At 32.2% G+C, this 14,185-nt stretch overlaps 1 protein-coding gene across 23 annotated transcripts in view; it reads left to right on the forward strand.

Moving 5' to 3' along the window:
* The first annotated feature begins 122 nt into the window (after window positions 1-122).
* The window catches only part of Miro (mitochondrial Rho GTPase), a 93,216-nt gene continuing 79,153 nt past the window's right edge, over window positions 123-14,185 (forward strand). For 20 of the 23 annotated variants that reach the window (XR_015042125.1, XR_015042124.1, XR_015042133.1 and 17 more), the window contains exons 1-4: window positions 129-382; window positions 577-636; window positions 5,604-5,744; window positions 14,046-14,089. Coding sequence is in view for 10 of the 23 variants with exons in the window: in XM_035368525.2 (XP_035224416.1) it covers window positions 585-636; window positions 5,604-5,744; window positions 14,046-14,089 (237 nt within the window). In the remaining 13 variants the exon portion in view is untranslated. Of the gene's footprint in view, window positions 410-576; window positions 637-5,603; window positions 5,745-14,045; window positions 14,090-14,185 lie in introns of those variants that run through there. The other 3 variants (XR_015042127.1, XR_015042126.1, XR_015042136.1) reach the window with 3 other exon arrangements.

Raw genomic sequence — 14,185 nt, forward strand, 5'->3', positions numbered from 1 at the left:
ATTTTAACTCTCACAAATCTTATTTTTTTATATTATAAATGTAATTTAATTTAATCTACATGAAATCTGAATTTCTTTTATAATACACTCCATTCTGAAAGTTGTGTATTAATAAACCGTGTGCAAGACCCATGGGAAAAGTAATGGCCGGTTCTGAGTAGCAGAGAAAGTTTCGTTTGTGATATATACATAATAAAATTCTCGAAAATATTTTAACGTGTATTCGAAAGAGTTGTTTAGTTCTTTAAGTCTCTTATGTGTAAATATGTTCTGTCTATAATGTGTATTTTCTCCATTTACAAAATGATCATATTAAAAATTTTGAACTATTTATATCATACATGAAATAACATTCACAAATTGTTACATGGTTGAAGAAAAGGTTTGAAACTGTCTTAATTACTTCTCAGTTAAGTAGGATCTCACGTACTAAACAATGAAATAGTTTTATCATACTTAAAATATACAAACTTTTTTCAAGTGTAAAAGAATGTGAGATCACTGTTATTAAGTTAATTACTGCAAACTTAAATGTGTTGCATTTTAATTTCATTAATTTAATTTTTTCCCCTCCAGGTTAAGTCATGGGTCCAAGAAATGGAAGGAAAGATGTTAGAATTCTTCTAGTCGGAGAACGTTAGTACTTATGTTTTACTTTACTTTTATTTTGATTAATAAAATGAAAGCTGTATGGTTTTACCTAAAAATTATGTAAGGGATATTTCTCATCATAATGTCGCCAAATTCCGTCTGTATCGTATAGGATTAAACCGAAAACTCTTTCCCTAATGATAGAAATATATTTTTAGATTGCGATTTAATTTGTGTTTCATGAATATGTTTCCCTTGCAATAAGTTTGATGACATTTAAATTTTAGGTGTGAAAACATTCTTACTATGATAATAACTGAAAATTTTAATATAATATTTAAAAAAAATAACATGCATTATTTGTTATATATTTAAAAAAAAAAAAAAAGATTAGTATATCAAATCAGCAACATAATAATTAAATAGGACAAAAGTATTAAAGTTGTTCAATGATAGAAAGGGTATTTAACTATTCATAATTTTTTATAAAAACATGTTTAAGTGGCAGTTTAAAGTAGGAATGATCCTGAAATGACTAAATTTTCATTTTTTTCTAATGTAAGTTTTAGTGTAGTTTTATTAATCAATTTTAAAATTATGAATTTTATTTCATGTGCCTCATGATACATTAATACTAGATTGCAGAGTGTAATCTAATGTTAACTGGTTAAGGTAACAGTTTTGAGGCACATTTGGTGCAGCATTTTTTAATTCTTCCTAAGATGTATAAAATTTTAATGTAAACAAATTACTTTTGCAGGTGAAGAAAAGATTTTTTGCATAACTTCTTTCTAGGCTACAGAAATGCATTTCAAACGGATATTGCTGCAAATTTTGTGAAATTTCAAGACAACAAAACAGTATTTTAAATATCTCAGAATTAAAAGAATTATTCTAAGAAGATTATCAGTGACATAAGATCTGTAACAGTAAAATAAGCTGAAAATTGTGCTTCAACAAGCCTGAAATTATTTATATCAATTTCGTGTTAGACTACTTTTTTTTTTTTTAATCAGTGGTAATAATGTAAGTTAGTATTTCAAAGAAAGAATTGCCTAGAATTTTCATGTGGCTAAGGCACCATGTATTTAACTCCATTGTATATTACATAAAAAAAGATCATGAAATAGTGTTATAATGATTTTAAAAAATTCAGTATAAATTGTGTATAATTTTATTTTTGATTAAATTATTAGCAGTAACAAAAAAATAAATGTATGAAATTTTTCAGTTGCTAGGGTAGGGGGAAGGAGTAATGGAAAAGCAAATTGAAAATTATCTTGCTATGAGAGCATGAACAGGTCAAAAAAAGACTGATTACGTCGTCCTCTTCTGAAATTATGAAATTTCTTTTAAGGCGAGAATCCACCCTAGGTTCAGAATTTTGTTCCTTCTACTTTTGAAATTGATGGAGTATTTAGCTACCTACGCAAATCTAAAGCTACTTTTTGGGGAAAATCTCAGATAAGCAGCATTTGGCTCATATTTTTCTGCCATCTTGAATTGTGAAAAATCGCCATATCCTCAGGAGAAATTTTTTTATGCCAAGAGGGAAATGGCATCAAAAGGCGCTTCCAAAAAATTCCTTTATCTTATTCTAATTACGGGTGTAATTAAGTTATTTAGAAAATAATTAAACAGCGAATTCAAAATGTCTATTAACAAAGTCATATGATTATCAGTACAAAGATTTATCTAATGCATATAGAAGAGAATAACCTTTTCCTTTTTCCTATCTTAGTTAACATCTGGGCTAGCAACCTAAACACTCTTCCAACTGTTTGGCACTTATCGCCCTATTTGGCAAACGAAATTTCAGGAACCTCTCCAAGTGATGGTTATCTGAGTATCTCCCTTTTTTGCGTTATTTTAAACTTCAACAGCAACAGTATTTACTATAATTTTTTTAATGAGTAACAAACCAACATCGGACAGAGAATCTGTGACTACATAGAAATCATAAAACCTCTTTCATATCAAGTAAATGTTTAGATAAACTGAAATGTAAATTGAGTTATTTGCACTTTTAATTTTTTCTTTTTCAAATGAGGACTGTTGAATGAATGAGATAAGGCTACAAGAAAATCAAGTGCATTACCTATTATTTTATCATTTGTTATTAATCTGCAGAAATTTTTACTTAAAACAATGACATAAAGTTCATTTTATGATTGATTGCTTTGAAAAATTAGTCTTTTCTTCAGAATTTAATTTTATGAGAAGCCACATGTAGTTGTGAGTACTAAAAAGTAGATCTCCAATTAATATAAATAAATTACATTTTTTACTTAAAAGTCCTTTGTAATTGTTGCTGTAAAAAATGTATATATTATTATGAAATGTCCAGCCATGGCAAGGGAATGCAGGATTGCCATATTTGGTGCAAAATCACCCATTTGGCGACAAAATTGTTGATGTGCCATAGATGGATGGAGAACCTTCTGGTACAAATTGTTACCGGTTTGGCCCAGAATGGTCTCAAATGCAAGCTAAAAGCTATATAAACCCCGCTGGTACGTTGATAGTCAGTCAGAGTCGGTGAGTGAGAGTTTAGCAAGTCAGTCAGTGAAAAGTCGAGTTGATCATCAGTCTACTCTCGAGTTGGTCGTCGGCTGTATCGCTGTATGCTGTTGGTGCATCGTTGAGGCTATCGAGTGTATCGTCTAGTGCTTCGCAAGCGGTAGCATAGAGGGTCTCAAGAGTAGAGTAGAGTTCCGAGGTGGACTGAACCGAGTTGGGAGCTGTACTCTGGTGCTTTGCTGTGAAGCTGTGTTCACCATTATAGTTTGATAGTCGTGCTGCTGATTGTTTCAGTGTGTTTGCAGTTTTGACATCTGTAAACGTGTTTTTGGAGCTGTTCTGAGAAATGCTATCTAATAAATTGTGTTTTGATACTTCATCAAGTGCCGTTGTTGTTATTCACTCCAAGTCCTCGAACCCCTACAAAAATGCAACAGTATACATACAAAGTGTCCATAATTAAAAACTTGAAATTTGCTAGCAGTCTGTAGCAAAAACTATATATAGCGTAATTGCATGAAATTCGGTTAATGGCAGAATGAAATAATAGAAATTTTATTAAGGAAGAAAAAAACAATATGTTTGAAAAACCACTCCAGGTGGCGTATCATAGTTTTATTGAGAACATATTAATAATGTACAAAAGTTTGCAAAATATGCTTGCTATGATGTCCACCATTGTCTGCTACCATCTGGAAGCATAAAATCGCATGTTCAACTGTTGAAAGCAGCATGAACTGGGAAATGTTACGCACATGGCATTCTATGCTTTCTTTAAGGTCAAATAGTGATGTAATGGGATCACGGTAAACCACTTCAGGTATCCCCACAGGCAAAAGTCGCAAGGATTCAAGTCAGGGATTTAGGAGGCCAAGCTGTAGGAAATTGCCAGCTTGATTCTGTCGTTACCGAAATGGCGGGCCCAGCACTTTTTTCATACAACGTGCGATATGTGGTGGAGCACCATCCCGCATAAGCACTGCGATTGTATCACACCTCATTGCCTGAAAAACCAGAATAACAGGTTGCTCTAATAATGAAGCGTATCGTTGACTGGTGACTTTGCATGTCACAGGCCTTGCGGCGCTGTGCTCTTTGGGGGGGGGGAAGAGACCCACAACGAAGTTTACAGTAAAGCCGCAACAAACCGTTGCATGCAAAAAGTATTTGTAGGAACTGATGTAGTTTTGTAGCAGCCCAAATACGGCAACTGTGCATGTTAACCTCACCTTCCATATGAAAATGGGCCTTGTCGGTCCACAAAATGTTCCATGGCCATTCATCCTAGAGCTGAACTAAAGCAAGAAACTGTAATGCAAAAGTTTGTCAACTATCCAGATCAGCTGGTAAGAGCTGCTGCACTAGTGTCAGTTTATAGGAAGAGTAGCATAAGACCTTTTAAAGAATCTTAGGAACCATAGAACAAAGTTGGTCAACAGATGCTGCAGTACACCCAACACTAGTGCTGCCGATAGTGTGCAATCTGTCTTCCTTCACTTGCGTCGCTACATCATCCACTACCTGTATTTCATCTCCTTCTTGGCTGAATCCCCAGTGTTCCCATTGCTTCAAATTTCCTAATCATGTCCTTGACTAGCGAGTGGACCTTTTTATAACTGTTTCAAAGACTGAAATTTCTACAAAACACTTTACCAAAATGTCCCCATTTTGTTAAAACAATTTCACCAGTAAATCACATTCCTAGAGAGTCGGTGTCATCTTCCTTAACTTGGAAATGAGTATGATTGTGGTTCGCCTCTCACATCTTTATAAAGTTGTTGTGGACGCACAGGATTACTATGGTTACGACATTTGCATATGCCAATAGTTTACATTGCACAACGCTGTCTAGTGGTGGTTTTTAAAACTCATTGTACCCCCCTCGATAAAATTCCCACCATTTCATTCTGCCATTAACCAATTTTCATGCAATTCTGCTGCATAGTTTTTGCTACAGACTGCTCGCAAATTTCAAGTTTAATTATGGACACCCTGTATATTTCCTTTAGTACATGAAAGGTGAGACAGTTCAACTATTAATCTGTTAATATTTTTTCTGATAGAATGACATTTGACTGACATTTGACTGATGAAGAATGACATTTGACTCACCATGTTATGGTATGTCAAAGAAATCTAATGAGAAAATAAATAGCATGTGTAGACCTTATTGATATTAGATTTGCTGCTGGTAATATTTAATTTTTCCTGGGTATTAAATAAGATGGCTTTAAATGCTTTTTTATATTGTTTACATAAAACTTATTGATAAAAGTTACTTTTTTAAAATTGTAATATTTCTCCCCTTGTGTGATGCATATTATTTATGTTCTAATATAAATATTTTAAATATCTGTATTATAAATATTTTTAAACTTAAAAAAATTGTTAATGGAATAGAGAAAATTATTCAAAATATGATTTAAATTTTCTGATTGAACTTGTTTATATTTATTTCAGTTTTCTAATTGAAGTTATTTTTTCATTCACAGCTGGTGTAGGTAAAACATCCCTTATCCTTTCCCTTGTAAGTGAAGAATTTCCTGAAGAAGTACCTCCACGAGCTGAAGAAATTACAATTCCAGCTGATGTTACTCCGGAGAAAGTACCTACAAATATAGTTGATTACTCTGGTAAAAAAAAAAAAAAAAAAAAAAAAAAAAAAAAAAAAAAAAATAAATGTTTACTTACCATGAATTATAGCTTAAGATTTCTTCATGTGCATCTTTATAGTAGGGTAATCTATTAATAACATATACTTCCAGTTACAGTGTTTCTGAATGTAAAATGATTTTGAAAATGTAAAATTTATCTTTATGCATGATCCTTGTAAAGCAAGAATGTTGAATTGGTAAAATATGCAGTATGTTTTAAAAAGTTAAATTTATCTTTACATGTAGAATTTGTAAAGGTGTTTCAAAACAAATTTAATTACAGTACAAAGTCTTTAATATGGATGTCCATAATCTGGAAGGATCTATAATCTGGACCTCAAAGCTACAAATTTTCTGCGCATGCGTAAGCGCATAATGCGTTTACCCATGCGCGTTTAATGTATAACGGACGGTATAAGCTAGGCTAAAATTATCTAATTATATATTTCAGTTAACGTTGCAGATTGCATTGTTCCTGTTGAATTGACCTGTTGAATCCTGTTGTTGTTGTTGAATTGTTGAATTGACTTGAATGGGAATTGAAAACAATGCAGATTGCATTGTTTTCAATTCCCATTCAAGTTTTCAAAATTTGTTTGTTGCACTATATTTGTAGCACATTGTAACACTATATTTTGCTGCCGATTCATCCATGGGCTGCAGTTTTGTTGGGGGTTTGGAGGAAGGGAAAAGAACTTTAACATTTTTATATTCACCTTTGATATCTTGAGGGTGACCACTCCAGTTTTTCATCACTAGAACAATTTTTCGTTTTTCCACAGCGATGTATTTATCTATTTAATCTTCTAACCCTTTTTCACAAGTGTGTGAGGTTGTCCATGAGTTCTTATTCTACTTCCAGTGATTTAATACTTCCAAAACATCTTAGATTTTTACTCTTTTCTATAAGTAAAGGATTTAAGTTTTCATCTCCGACCACATTTGCAGATAACACTACAGTAACTTAACTTTGTTATGGTTGCCTCCTAAATATTTCTCTTTTATTTATGTTGTACAAGGTGTGTTTGTTAAATTCTAGGACTGAGGCTAATACAACAGAATGAATAATAAAAAACAAAAATACGTTTAATAGTTCTCAAAATAATCACCTCCGGCAGTCACACACTTTTGTGCATAGCTGTACAAATTCTGGAAACATGCTTCGTAATCCTCTAAAGATATGCTTCGAAGTTGAGCAGTTACTTTTTCTTTATGTCATCTACGTCATGAAATCGATGCCCTTTCAGAGCAGTCTTAAGTTTTGGAAACAAATAAAAGTCAGGAGGTGACAAATCAGGAGAAAACGGAGCATGATAAACCTCTACAATGTCAAGTTTTGTCAAAAAGTGCTTCACACTGAGAGCATAGTGGGTTTTCGCATTGTTGTGCAGTAGGAGCCAGCTGCCTTTACCCATATTCGGTCATATACAGTGTACTCGTTTAACTAACCAGTGCAAAACAGCTTTGTAGTACACTTTGTTGGCAATTTGATTAGGTAGCACAAACTCGTGATGGATCAGTCCATGTGCATCAAAGAAAGAATCAAGACTTTCACTTTCAACTTCTGGAAACAAAATTTTTTCTGTCTTGGAGATGATGGTGATCTCCATTCGGCACTCTGTCTTTTTGTTTCAGGATCGTACCGATAACACCAGGATTCGTCGCCTGTCATGATCGATTGCAGAAATGATGGATGTCGGTCAGCTACATCGATTAAGTCCCCACAGGCTTTCATTCTGCACTGCTTCTGATCATCTAAAAAAATATGACACAAGCCATGAACAAATATTTCTCTTTCCCAAATTCTTCCTCAAAATCTTGTGTACCATGTCCTTGTCCATATTTAACTTGTACGCGAGCATCCTAAGTATCTTTCAGCTATCTGCAGTCACCAAAACGTGGACTTTGATGACCTCATTTTCTGTTCATTTTGTGATGGGTCGCCCACTGCGCTAGTCATCTTCTGTGCTTTCCCACCATTCGAAAGTACGGAAGCGGGACATAACGGTATCTCCATATGCAATTTTCAGTAACTCATAGGTTTCACTCGTCATTTTCCCAATTTTGAATCAAAATTTGATATTCACTCTTTGCTTCATCATCAACCGTGATACGCGCTCTAATGAACCACCTGTGTTTACCTTCTTCAAACCGGAAATGCTGACGCAATCACTGTGCATTTGTTCCACCTTCGCACCTCACTTGTTACACTATCACATCCGCATGATGACACGTTCCTACACATTTTCATTCATTAACTACATGTACAGTCCTGATATTTAATGGATACACCTTGTATTTCATTTTAATGTTGATGCTGTCTGGGATGAACATTAATAAAATAAGCTGGTTTCATTGGCATTGAAGATATCTTTTGGTTTACATTGCCATGAGTTTTAGTTTTCATTCTTTCTGTATGACACAATCATCTTCATTAACTCCTGAACTGCCATGGAAAACCTGCAAGATTCACTTCCCATTGTCACCGATTTTTACACAGGCGCACATAGTTATGCTATAGGGGGAAAATAAGTGCAAGTTTTGCTGTCTAAAAACTGTTTACTTTCACAAAATAAAGAATAAAAGAAAAACTAAAAATAGAAAATTTATGATTAGAGTAAAAGTATAATTTAAAAGGTTTTCAAACATATCTGCCATGTGATAGATCCGTAAACATGGTTATACACATAAACCAACATTACATACAGTGCACTGATAGCGGGATTCACAGCAAACTTTTTTTTTCCTTGAGCAAACAGCACATTTTCTCGATGCATTTTTCTTTGAAGATGATGATGATACTAAGTCCGGAAAGTGTCTAGCAGTAAGTCATGAAGGATGGTCACTTTGTAACTTTTGTTGGTCGTTTGGCAGTAACACTGAATTTCTCAACTATATGTTCCACCAGTTGTACGCGGAAGTCATAATTATATATATTTGGGAGTCATAATTATATATACGCGGAAGTCATAATTATATATATTTGGGAGTTGTTTCTTTTGTAAGATGAAGGCATTCCATATAGTCATATCTTAGAGATGACAAAATAATGTTTCTGTCTTTTTCTGTTCTTTTTCGAGTTGTTGAATAACAAACTAGTGCCTGATACGCTCTATCTACCTCACCCATCGTCAAGTTATAATCTGTAACAATATCTGGCTTTTTAACATTTTTATCGGTTTCAGAACAGGTTGCTCTATGAAAAGTGCTAAGAAGCTATACATATTTTTTGTCACGCCATCTCATTACTGTAATATTTCCTTTTTGAAAAACAACAATTTCACCTTTCTTCGAAGTAAGTTTGTTGAAATTTTCAGGCAAATCACGTCATTTGGGGCGTGTTCCACATACTTCAGTGGTGTTTTGCATAAGAATGTCTGCTAAATCAGGGGAGAGATAAAAATTGTCAGTAACTCAATAGCCTTTTCTCCTAAAAAGTTCAATAAGTGTCATTACTAATTTTGTAGCAACTCCATAGTTTTCATACTTTTTACAAATACTGTACTCGTCCCTATGTACGTGATTATATTGTGAGTATATCCTGACTCTGCTTCAGCAAGTAAAGAATTTTATTCCAAAATGAGCTCTTTTCAACAGTATGTATTATATCCATGATAGCCTGCCTTTGAAAAGCATCAAACTCTCATCAATGCTCAGATCCCTTTTTTGTGTATAAACACATGAAAATTTCTTGATCAAGTCAGAAGAAAACAGCTATATTTTTCTGAGTTTTGGGTTTGGATCAAAAGATTGATTTTCAACAAAAGTACTATTATCAAAAAAGTGCAAATCTTCATAATAAGCTGGAAATGATTTCTACTCAATAATTGTCCCAAAAAATGGAGTTTCAATTAATTTAATTTTAGACCAGTAAAGTCTAATATTCTCAATAACCTTGTAAAATCAGTATTCCGAAGAAAACATATATTTCTTTTGAATTGGTTGGATTCCAAGATTTTGTTCTTGATTTTTCTTTTGCAGGATGTTGTTTCATATACTGATCTGCAAAATGTTTAGTTTCAGTAACATTATGAAGCATGAGCACTTCATCAAAAATAATTCAAAAAAGATAAGTGGGTTTGAAACATTCGTTATATCTTTCTTATTGCTGGCTGTCCCAAAAATGGAAAACATGGAGTCAGCATGGGCAAGTTTTTCATATCAAGTCATACCCCAATATTGAGCATCTTTCAGAGAATAGTTGCAAACCTCTTCATCTGACGTAAACAAATTCTGAGGTGTCCTATCCAGAAGATGACTACTTTTAGTCATCTTCTGGATAGGACACTGTCAGATATTTCACTGTCAGACATATTCATGAAAAAAGTACCTACTGCAAACACAGTAAATGGAAACGGAAGGCACAGAATAAAACAAAATATGTTTTACTCTAACAGAAACACAAGCAATAGTGCAGTTATTCCTTTCACCATTTCAGAAATATCCCCCTCTCCAATTCCTCCCTCCCTATTCCTGAAATAGGTATACTCTGTTAATATACTCCTTTGCATACTCTGTTAAGGTCATTGTGGTGTTGCATTCCAAAGCTTTGTGAATAATTTTACTGGTAGCAATGCAAAGCAAATGATAGTATTTTGGAAGAGTGTATATATGCTCGGGGCAGTTTATGCATTGGCTGGGTAAGGCGTATACAGTACAAAGTCTTTAATCTGGATGTCCATAATCCGGAATGATCTATAATCTGGACTTCAAAGCTACAAACTTTATGCGCGTTTAATGCGTGTGTACGCTACGCATGCGGGTAAGGAGAAGAGAATACTGTTTATAGAGAGAGACTGTTTATAGAAGAGAGAATTAAAGAGAAAGGATTAGCACAAAACACAAAGTAACTTAAACAACTTACATTGAAAGAAATGTTTAATAAAGTAAACAAATTCAAGTGGAGGAATTCAAGGGACAAATTCAAACAAATTCAAGGGAGTTCAAGTGGAGGAATATGTGTGTTCAAAATTTGGTGTATCATAAAAGAGAAATTCAAAGTTTGGGCATCAAGATGTGTTATGTTCTGCTGTAGGATTCAACTGTTTTCTAAATTTAGTGGCTCTAGTTGCTGCAGTTTTTTTGCAGTGTAATACATACAGATTCTTACTTATTTTCCAAATTTTATAAAATAAAACTTTTAACAGCTAATGACATAAAAAAGTTTTAGTTGATTTAAATGTGAAGAATTTTATGAACTAATAACTTATATTGTATCTCAGTTTAACTCTGAGTATTTAAAATCATATCCATCCTTCACATAAAGAGGAATTCATTGTGTTTTAATTTGACAATTTTTTAAGCAGCAAATGCAGATTTAATAAATAATCATTGTAGCGTAAATGAGTATACTTATGTATTAACACAACCACCTTAGTAGAAGTCACCATATTTTCAGAATGTTACAAACTCTGACAATCATACATATTAACCATTCTTCTGGCATTCAAACATGCTCATAGCAATCCTTCATTCAAGCAAAGTGCATTTGTGCATGTCTTCTTTTTTGCTGTATTCCAAGTTCTTGTGGAATTTGCCAGAAGTAGTGTAAAATTTCTGCTGGCATACAGAATTTTGCTTCAAAATCTCTAAATGGAACAACGAGGAGTTGCAATTGTTAGCTAGGCGAGATTTGCACAGTGTCAAATCTTTGCAATTCTCTGATGTTGTTTTGAGTAAAAACTGATGGTTGTGTATCTTAAAAAAAAAAAAAAAAAAAAAAAAAAAAAAATTACAGAAACATTTAACAAAGAAAGTAAGTGTTTTGTTGAGTGTTTCCATATTTAATAATTCAAATTTGCTTTTTAAATTACTATTTTTTTTTTTTGTATGTTAGTAACGTTTATCAACTAATGAGGAATATCAGTAGTTGGATAATCTTTCTTTAAAAATATCTGATGTGTACACCACATGACTTCCTTGTACGAAATATTAAATTATACGCATTTTTTTTTTTTTTTTCTGAACAATTGATTGGATTGAATTAAATCTACTTCGTAGATAGCATATAAACCACAATAGAATAAATGCACTCTTAAAATTCACTATATTTGTTTACTATAACGACGCTCTGAATGCACAAAATTTATATCATTTGAAGAATTATCATTGCCACTTGTTCTATTCAAATACTATAATAAAGCTAAAATGATGTATGAAAGAAATTAAGCAAACAAAACAGAAAAGAAAGAGTTTTTCACAGACAATTTAGTATTTCTCATTCAATTAATTCAGTTCTCACTTCGCGGCAAGGCAAAAATACATAAGAACTCAAAATATCTGCATTAAAAATTATGGAGTAAATCTTAAACACTTATTTCCTCAAAAAAATTCCAGAAAGGATTAAGCATGATTTAATTCACAATAATAAATGAAGGCATTATTTTTGTGTTGCGAAGCTTAGTCTCTCTAGATTGGCAACAAATCTACAATTCTGCTGTTTCAAATGTAAACAAATATGTCCGCCATGTTATTTAAAACTTGACCACACTTAAACAGCTTTTAAATTGTTGATAATTGTACAAATATTGCTTCCAGAATTACGAAAGGCATAAAAACCTTAACCGGAAGATAAAAACAACATAATTCAATCATTTTTAAAGCAAAAAATGTACAATTTACAAACACATAAGAGTAAAGAAGCTGAGATCACTGTGCCGGGTAACAGAGTAGATATAAATATAAATATATTTATATTTATAAATATATTTATATTTAAAAATATATTTAAAATATATTATATGAATATAAATATATTTATATAGGTTTGGTGCAGCCGATTGCAACCAAAATACGAGGTGCACATCTACATGTTATTCAGTCCTATATACAAAATTTTAACATTCTGAGGCTACTCGTTTTTGAGTTATGCGAGATACGTACGTATGTACGTACATACGTTCGTACAGACGCCACGAAAAATTCTCTTCAGAATTAATTTTAAAGCAGTTTTATAAATTTTTTGGAGGGAAAGAGTCTTTTATTCTGTCCTTATGTACAGATATCATGCAAAAACGTCATTAAATTGCATTCAATAGCGATCAAAATGGATATTTTTGTTGAAATATGTTGCCTGAAACTTTTCGTGATTACAATACTTCCTTTTTACTTCGTACAAGGAAGTAAAAAAGCGCAAAAGCCAACAGCTTGCACCCGATGAGTAATTTTTACCTTTTCTTCTGTAAAAAATCGTTAAATTGTGCCATGGCATTGTGTTTAACAAAGAAGTAAAGTTTTGGTGGAAAGTCTGGAAACTTCAAGTTTCCATTGCTATTTAGAAACTGATTAGAGATACTTACATAGCCTTTTTTCAGATTATAAAATTCAGTAATCCTTCTTTCCATTAATGCTGTTTTACATGCAAAAAAGGGCAGTCATTTAAAAATTTTTTACTACAATTAATTTAGCCAGTAGTCTAAAGTGAAATTTCTTTGAAAAATGTAGTTTAAGGTTTATTCTCACTATAAAAATATTCCATGTCTTTTTAAAACAAATGTCATGACTAATTGTAAAATTAAGCAATAATAAATGTCAAACTTATGTGAATGAAAGGTCATTCATATAAAATTTCTTGTTCTCCGATATGACAAACAAAATAGCACACAATTACAAATGGGATTTTAATATATATATATATCCATGAAGTTACCAAAGTGGAATTTCTTTTGAAATAAAAAAAAAAAAAAAAGTAGTCAATAATTTTATCTTACTGAAACAGTATTTTATGCCATTTTATCAACATATATACAGACACACCAAAGAGAGTGTAAAGTTAGGCAGGCTGATTTTCTTTTAGAATTATGTGGGTTGAAAGAATCTGAGAGATACATACGCTGCCAAGGAAAAAAAGTTTTATTCTTTAATTAAGAAAGTGTTCGCTGTTTACAACATGTTAGAGCGGAAAATGGTTAGGAATTTTAAAAGTGTTACAAAAGGCAGTTTTAATTGCATGTTAGTCTCTTCTATGAAAAACTATGGATTAAAAATGTAAATACAGTTCAAAGCTTATTATATATGTAAAAATACTGAGTATGTTATATGAACTAAATACAGGATTTTTATAGTAACTTTACATAATGTTCCACTGGATTTTCCAAAACTTGCTGATAAAAGGTAAGGGAAAATACTAAATTTTACTGTATTTTTGACTCATTTTATTTCAGATTCATTTCTAAAGAATCAAACTTGCTTAGTCTTACTGTTATTTAAAGTATGAATTTAATCACCTTTTATCAGATATTTTTCTGTACTAGAATTCTAATTTATGTACCTTTATCACAGCTCAGGAACAAGGAGAAGATTCTTTAATCACTGAAATACATAAGGTTTGTCTTTTTTTTTTAAAAATCTAATTTTTACATGATTCTTATTTTTACATGATTGCAATATATTACATTAATTAAATGAATAGGGAATTCCAT

This window comes from Stegodyphus dumicola, chromosome 7 (genome assembly GCF_044657685.1).
Source record: "Stegodyphus dumicola isolate Sdum_Otavi_A_Nest chromosome 7, ASM4465768v1".
NCBI lineage: Eukaryota > Metazoa > Arthropoda > Arachnida > Araneae > Eresidae > Stegodyphus > Stegodyphus dumicola.